Source organism: Aegilops tauschii, chromosome 1, assembly GCF_002575655.3.
Source record: "Aegilops tauschii subsp. strangulata cultivar AL8/78 chromosome 1, Aet v6.0, whole genome shotgun sequence".
NCBI classification, from domain to species: Eukaryota; Viridiplantae; Streptophyta; class Magnoliopsida; order Poales; family Poaceae; genus Aegilops; species Aegilops tauschii.
Window position 1 is genome coordinate 426,552,141 of NC_053035.3, and position 7,888 is coordinate 426,560,028.

The 7,888-nt window shown below is 50.6% G+C and overlaps 1 protein-coding gene across 1 annotated transcript; it reads left to right on the forward strand.

The window, feature by feature from the left end:
• The first annotated feature begins 3,589 nt into the window (after positions 1 to 3,589).
• On the forward strand, positions 3,590 to 5,490 carry LOC109740319 (scarecrow-like protein 32). Its single transcript, XM_020299362.4, has one exon. The coding sequence runs from the start codon at positions 3,945 to 3,947 to the stop codon at positions 5,190 to 5,192; it is 1,248 nt and encodes a 415-aa protein (XP_020154951.1). The 5' UTR covers positions 3,590 to 3,944; the 3' UTR covers positions 5,193 to 5,490.
• The last annotated feature ends 2,398 nt before the right edge of the window (positions 5,491 to 7,888 follow it).

The following is a 7,888-nucleotide window of genomic DNA, read 5'->3' on the forward strand; positions in this document are numbered from 1 at the left end:
CTTCTGTGACGCGCGATTTATCGTCATGGAAGTGGACACTTCCGTGATGATAATTTTGGTAATATCATGGAACACTTCTACGACAGCACAGGTATGACTATCTTGATTCTGTCATAAATTTGTCATGGATGTACATGCATGACAAAAAACGCGACCTACTGTGACAAACACGTATCATCACGGAAGTGTTTTTTTTGTAGTGATCATCGCCTCTCCCTCATCCGAGCTAGGCAAAACTTGTTGTAGTAGACAGTCGGGAAGTCGTCATGCTATGGCCCCGTAGGACCAACGCACCAGAATATCCACCAGCGCCAATGAAGAGTAGCGTAGATCGAAAGGATCCAACTAGAAGACACACAAACATAAACGAACGACTAACTGATCCGAACAGATCCACCAAAGATAAATCCGCTGGAGACACATCTCACTCCCATTGACGGTGTTAGACGCACCACCGGAATGAGGGCTAGGCAGGGAGAACCTTATCCCATCTTCAGGGAGCCGTCCCCGTCTCGCCTTTCTGAGCAGAACACAACCCTACCAAAACACAAAGTATTTTAAAACCGAAGACCTCCCGTCCTGCATAGCTCTAAGGCCGCCGGAGACGAGGCAGACCGGCGACGGTGCCGGTGGGAGGTGAAGAAAACCTAAGCTTGGAAGAGGAGGCGGCTTGCTTTGGCGTGTGAAGAGGAATTAACAAAGTTACATCTAACTCCTCAGCTGTTTGATTAACCAAACAACAATATAAATGAAAAAGTCCCTATGAATCTTCATGTAAAATGTAGATGAGAGCTATACACAGTACACACTGCTATCAGCTATAGTGTAGCATTCTTGGAGCGCTATGTCTCCACCCTTTCCAAATCATCTTTCCCTTCGTTAGCTTGCTGGCGTGGATCTTTGACAGATATTGACTGACAAGTGACAGGTTCTGTTACACATGCCTCCAAATCAATCAGCCGGAGCTAAACTGCACGGACCCTCGCTTCCCTCTCCAACCTAACGATCGTCAAAATCAACAAGAAAATACAGATATTACGACAAAGCATAGACACAAGCATGCCCCTAATTTTGTCCCGACCATGCTCGGAGTGACAGCAACCGCTTCTTAAATCCGCAAGAGATGCTCGCACCCGTGGATTGTTCTCCTACCTGCTGCTTGTTCCGATCTGGGAGGGTCCGCCGCCGAGCGATAGAAAAATGGGGCGCGGATAGAAGTGACAAGGCCGAGGTATTTTTACTCTCAAATTTGGCCCCGTCCTCCGACGGCCACGGCTGCTTCCGTGGTCGCCTTCTCTACCCTTCTCTCTGGTCTGGTATGAACCTACTAGTTTATTCTGGTATGATGACAATGGAGGCGCCGCAGTTAGCGAATATGAAACTCACCTGGCATGTTGAGTGTCCACAGTGACTGATCACCAAATCAGCCCACTCCATGGCATAGCTCCTGTTTTGTTAGCGAGTGCCCGTTTGGCTGGAGGCTATACCTTTGCCACGCCTAACAAAGTTTGGCAAACCTACACTACACCGTAAGGGCATCTTCAACGCTGACCGCAAATTCTTTCACATCCGTTCATGGACAGAGCACTAGTCTGCGGGCACGGATGCGGAAGTTGGCCATCCAATGCTGCTCATATACATTTCAACCACTGTTTGAACTAACCAGACGAAATTCATGCAAATACTGCAGATTTTCATATGAACCGAACAAGATTCATTACATTTTATATAATTTTTAACTAAACCCTACTCTGAACCTAATCTAAATGACCGTAGGCGCCCGTTCCCCATGTCCGCCGTGAGCCCTGGAAAATGAAGCTCCGCCTCTTGCCTTCGCCTTTTTCAGTTCCGACTCGGGGTTCTCCAGCTCTGCCTCCGTAGCCTCCACCTCCGTAGCCATGTGCCCCGGGAAGTGAAGTCTACCTCTACGTCACCCCCAAGCGGCTAATTGGCCGACGGTGTTGAGCCCACCAAGCTTGGCTTCAACGGGAGGGGAGGAGTGGTGGCCTTCTTGAGACCCGAGTGACGCGGAGACCTACCATGCACTACTCTTCCTCGCTGCCGGCGGCGCTCGCAGACGTGTCGGCTCCGTGGTCGTGCTGGCGGGCGCGGGTTTACCGGAGCTGGCGATGTCGTCCTTGTCGTCGCTCTTGCCGAACACCTCATCTGTCGCCTCGTCCATCTCCTTGTAGGTGACTTGTAATTGCGCTTGATGGAGCCGGTACCGCCAGCGTGCGGAGCGGAAGGAGACGAGCAGTGCCTCCTGCTGCGACGTTCACACGCCTCCACGCGCAGGTGCTCATCGAGTAGGCTGAAGTTGTAGGCCTGGTCGGCCTGCGCCTGCCAGAACTTGGCCTCCCGCTCCTCCCGCGCCATGTTCGTGAACGGGCATGGGTCTCGCTATGGTCGTGGCTGGAATTTATATAGTGGGAGGATGTCAATGGGCCATGGCGGTGTGGTTAATGATGGGCGGCAGATGGACGGATGGATGGTGCTGGAGTAGCTTCCTCGGCAACCGCATATCATTAATGTAGGCCAACGGACCGACGAGGTGTCATTTGAACGCGGAGCAGTCGCGTGCACAGGGAAGCGGTGCGGGAGGTGCTCTCTTGGCCGGTGCGCGGCTTCAATGCCAACAAACAGTGCACTCTGGCTGGTCATGAATGCGGCACTAAGGCTTTGAAGCGGTGCTGATCGTTTGGGTGGGAAGCACGCGCAGGCGAGGGAAGGGGTTAATGCTGGGCCAAGGCAGTCAGAAGCGGACCTGACAGCGGTCCGACACCCGCAAAACCTCACCTAGTTTGTCTTTGGTTTGTGGGAAAAGATGCGCTCGGACTGTTGAGCGGATCGATACAAGACCGCGTTGGATGGCATAACACGTTCGGACCGCGTGGTCCAAACAGTTACGGGTGGTTTGTGGGTCGGCGTTGGAGATGCCAGCTTGTATATTCATTTTTTGGAAGGTTGTATATCAATATTGATTGTCAAAGCTTTAGTACAACTTTAGAAGGGAGTATTTTCTTTCTTCGCTCGTCCTTGTGGCCTTTTTATCGCACTTCGAACTTCTACAATCTTTTCAATAAATGAAGAATTTTATTGGCTGAATGATGCATACAACCTACACCAGCACAAACAAAAACGTTGGGAGCTAGCAAAGCCATATAAGATCAAAATGATGCGTAGGCAAGGAAAAAAATCCCAAGGCAATTGGATCTGTTATTGCCAAACTGTAACAATAATCATATGCACACCAATCATCTCATGACTCCACGGACGACAAAGTTCTTCAGGAGGAACCCCTTTAGGAAGGAATCAAAGCTAACACAGCCACAGTCACCGGATCCAACCATCAAGGTCAGGATCTAGGTTTTCATCCTGACGAGGGAGGAGGAGCAGGTTGGACCGCCCGTGTCGCCAAGGCTACGCAATATGGGGGCGAAGGTGTTTTCCCTATACGTTCGCTATTTTGAAAGGGGGAGCTATTGAGAAGAAATTTTGGAAGAGAGAATTTCTGAGAAGAATCTGCAACCAACAAAACTTCCAACAACCCTATAGTTTAATCAGTTCAGAGTTCAGACACAATCAGACAAATCAAGGCGTTAAGAATGATAGCACGTTGTCCTTTCACCCCGTGGAAAGAGTCAAGAATTCGATCCATTTTCTCCATGGAAACGAAGAGCGAATCTTTCACAGAATGTCCTATAAATAGGCCAAGCGATTCCAGCATGCAAAACAAAACAACCTACAATAATCACCTCCTGTAGCGATTGGCCTTCTAGGGATTTGCATTTGCCTCCGTTCACACCTCCTGATCAGGGGTCAAAACTCTAGACCAGACGATCCCAACCTGCCCAATCATGTAGGCTGACAGGTGTTACAGTCCCTTCGTCCAAAATCTTGTACTCCTACCAGTACGTGTCAGTAGGGCACGAGGTCACCTCGGCATGGAGCAGGAGCTGCGGAGCGGCGGGGCGGTCAGGGCGCAGAGCACGCTGTGCTTCTCCGGCGCGCTGGTGGACGGGCCCCGGATCCAGCAGCTGCTCCTCCACTGCGCCGCCGCGCTCGAGTCCAACGACGTCACGCTGGCGCAGCAGGCCATGTGGGTGCTCAACAACATCGCCTCCGCGCAGGGGGACCCCAACCAGCGCCTCACCTCGTCGCTCCTCCGCGGCCTCGTCGCGCGCGCCTGCCGGACCTGCGGCTCCCCGCGCGCCGACAGCATGGGGCCGCCCCCGGCGCTGGGATCGCAGCGGGCCATGTCCGTGACGGAGCTCGCCGACTACGTCGACCTCACCCCGTGGCACCGGTTCGGCTTCACCGCCTCCAACGGCGCCATCCTCCGCGCCGTCGCCGGGAGGGACGCCGTGCACGTAGTGGACCTTGGCGTCACGCGCTGCATGCAGTGGCCCACCCTCATCGACGCGCTCTCTAAGCGGCCCGGGGGCCCGCCGGCGCTCCGCATCACCGTGCCGTCCGTCCGGCCCGCCGGCCCGCCGCTGCTCGGCGTGCCGGACGAGGAGATAGGTCTCCGGCTGGCCAACTTCGCTAAGTCCAAAGGCGTGCACCTGGAGTTCAACGTCGTCAACAAGAGCACGGCCACGTCACCTCCATCTCCGGCGAAGCTGCAGACGCTTTGCCAGGAGCTCGCCTGCGTCCTCTCCGACCCGTCGGCGCTGCGGCTAAGAGACGGCGAGGCGCTCGTCGTGAACTGCCAGAGCTGGCTCCGGCACGTCGCGCCGGGCTCGAGGGACGGCTTCGTGGACGCGGTCCGGGCGCTGGGCCCGTGCCTGGTCACCGTGACCGACGAGGACGCCGACCTGGACTCGCCGAGCCTGGCCACGCGCATCGCGGGCTGCTTCAACTTCCACTGGATCCTCTTCGACGCGCTCGACACGTCGGCGCCCAGGGACAGCCCGCGGCGGCTGGAGCACGAGGCGGCCGTGGGCCAGAAGATCGAGAGCGTCGTCGGCGCCGACGGCACCGAGCGGTCCGAGTCCGGCGCGCGGCTCGCGGAGAGGATGCGGCGCAAAGGGTTCGCCGGCGTGGGGTTCGGCGAGGACGAGGTGGCCGAGGTGCGGCACCTGCTGAGCGAGCACGCGACGGGGTGGGGCGTGAAGCGGGAGGAGGACATGCTGGTGCTCACGTGGAAGGGGCATGCAGCCGTGTTCACCACTGCCTGGGCGCCCAACTAAAGCTGGTAGCTTAATCCGATATCACCATTAGCGACTGAAACTACTGATAGGAATGCATGTAGCCATGAGAGAGTAGTTTTAGGTTGATAATGTAGCTCAGAAAGGATCAAAATGACATCGACATGACGCATAAACCGTCTTCTTTACTGTTCATCCATGGCAACGGTGGAAGAACGGATCAAAATTCAATAGGAGAAGTGGGAGCCTTCTTGCATCATGAATTTGTTGTATTGTCTCGGAACATTGGGTTGAACAGTTGAACACACATGCTCATGCATAGGGGTGAGATTAACCTTGAGTGCATACGGATGGATGTTGCTAGCTCCATATCATAAACCATATATTTACTTGAAATTGGAGTAGATAATATATTTTTTTGAACAACAGAAGGCGCACGAGGCGCCAAACCTTTTCATTCCAGCTCAGTAACAACGTACAACATGAATTACAAAGCCTTGAAATTGGAAATTAGAGAGGAGAGAAACTACAGGGCAAGACATATTCCGATGAGCTGAAGCGAAACAACATATGTCAGGTTCTAGCACTGATCTTAGAACCTGGTGAGCTACATTGTGAGCAATACCATTGATCTCTCTAGAGATGTGAAACACCTAAGACTGAAGATCTGAGGAGTAGCAGAAGAAATCAGTCAGAACTTTTCTAACAGTCCAAGGAGTAGTAGATTCCTTAATCTTTCGGCTAGCTGCACATGACGCCAAAGACAGATTATCTGTAAAGAAAGTGGGCTGAGAAATGCATAGCCTTTTGGCCACTTGAGCTGCTAAAAGAAGGGACAAATCTTCAGCTTGCAAAGGAGAATTGTGATAGTAGCAGAGGCTTGAATCTGTACATTAACTTCCATATGATCATGTGGCAAGGAGAGGTAAACACCAATACCAGTAGCAGCAGCACCTTGCGGTAAACCTGGGATTTTTTTTGCACTGGAAAGCTGCATCAGAATATACTTTTGGCCCTGCTACTAGAAGGTCAGACTTAATTGTTCTTCCCTGCAAAGGCATGTGATTAGTAGGAATTGAGGTACAGGTAGAGGTATGGTTTTGAGGCTGTAAATGAGTATGTTGGACAAGATCATTTGCATCATTAGACAGAGCAATAGCAGCAATATGGACATGGTAAGGGAAAACTTTTTTCCTGTCAAAAAGATGATCGTTCCTAGCTTTCCATAGACACCACATAAAATTGAGAATATTGGGGACAGAAGCATGCGGATGATTCATATTTAGCAAAGCAAGGATAATGCTATCCATACTGAAAAAACTCTAAACTAACACATCTGTTCTAATGAACCACGGGTGAGAAAACCAAGCAGCTCTCGCAAAATCACAATGGAAGAACAGGTGCATTTCATCTTCTTGCTGGCCACATCTACTGCAAAATTGAGAAATGTGAATAGAGAAACGACCAGCCCTCAAACCTGTAGGCAGAGCTTTCCGGAGGAGTCTCCAAGCGAATGTTTGGACCCTTGGAATCATCATCTTTTGCTTCCAAATCAATTTGAGAAGATCTTTCACCTGCAAAGGAACTTGTGAAGGAGTATGTCTCTGGTTGGCATGAATATCCTGCAGACAAAGTTTGTAAGTAGATTTCGAAGTACAAAGACCATTAGGAGTTAGATCCCAACAAAGAATATCTGGACAGTCCTCATGAATAATGTCAGGTTGAATAATAGTAGAAGCTAAAGGCTGCTGGAAGAGATTGTTGATGAGATTAACATTCCAAGCTTTGTGATCAGGTAGCCAAATATCGTTAACTAGAGAAGGGTAAATGTATCCATGAGGCTGAATGATGAGCTCATCATAAACAGAAGTCCAAAGAGGGCACCAAGGGGTACTCCAAATAGAGACATTACCTTGTGTCAACTGATAAAATGAATGAGCTTTGAGCTTAGGCATCATCTGAAGGATGGAAGACCAAAAAGCTGACTTTGGAGTGGTAGAACTAGCAGTCCAGATGGAAGCATCAGAAAAATACTTGGACTTGAGAACAAGATGAAGATGGGAAAAGGGGGCCTTTGCCAGGCGCCAAGGAGCCGTGAGGATCAGGCCTTCATTAATAGCCTACAAATTTCGAATCCCAAGTTCACCTTCTTGCTTAGAGTTACAAATATCCTTCGAAGCCCTAAGACAAAGACTCCTGCCAGAAATATTGTCCTTAACACCTGTCCACCAAAAATTTCTAATAATAGCAGTGAGTTTGGTTAAAAATTTCTTAGAAAACAAGATATTGGCCATATAGTACACAGGTATAGCAGAGAAAACAGACCGAATCAGTTCAAGCCTAGCTGCATGAGAGAGCATGTTGGCCTTGTAAGTAGGCAACTTGTTTACAAATTTATCCAGAACAAAATTATAAGCTTGTTACGTCTCCAACGTATCTATAATTTTTGATTGTTCCATGCTATTATATATTCTGTTTTGGATGTTTAATGGGCTTATTTATACACTTTTATATTATTTTTGGGACTAACCTATTAACCGGAGGCCCTACCCAAATTGCTGTTTTTTTGCCTATTTCAGTGTTTCGCAGAAAAAGGATAACAAACGGAGTCCAAACGGAATGAAACCTTCGGGAACGTGATTTTTGGAACAAACGTGATCCAGAGGACTTGGAGTGGACGTCAATCAACCAACAAGGCGGCCACGAGGCAGGGGGCGCGCCCACCCCCCCCCCCCCCC

What these genes read in the sequence shown, in the direction of transcription:
- LOC109740319 (XM_020299362.4), top strand. Translation starts at nt 3,945, where the DNA reads ATGGAGCAGGAGCTGCGGAGCGGCGGGGCGGTCAGGGCGCAGAGCACG.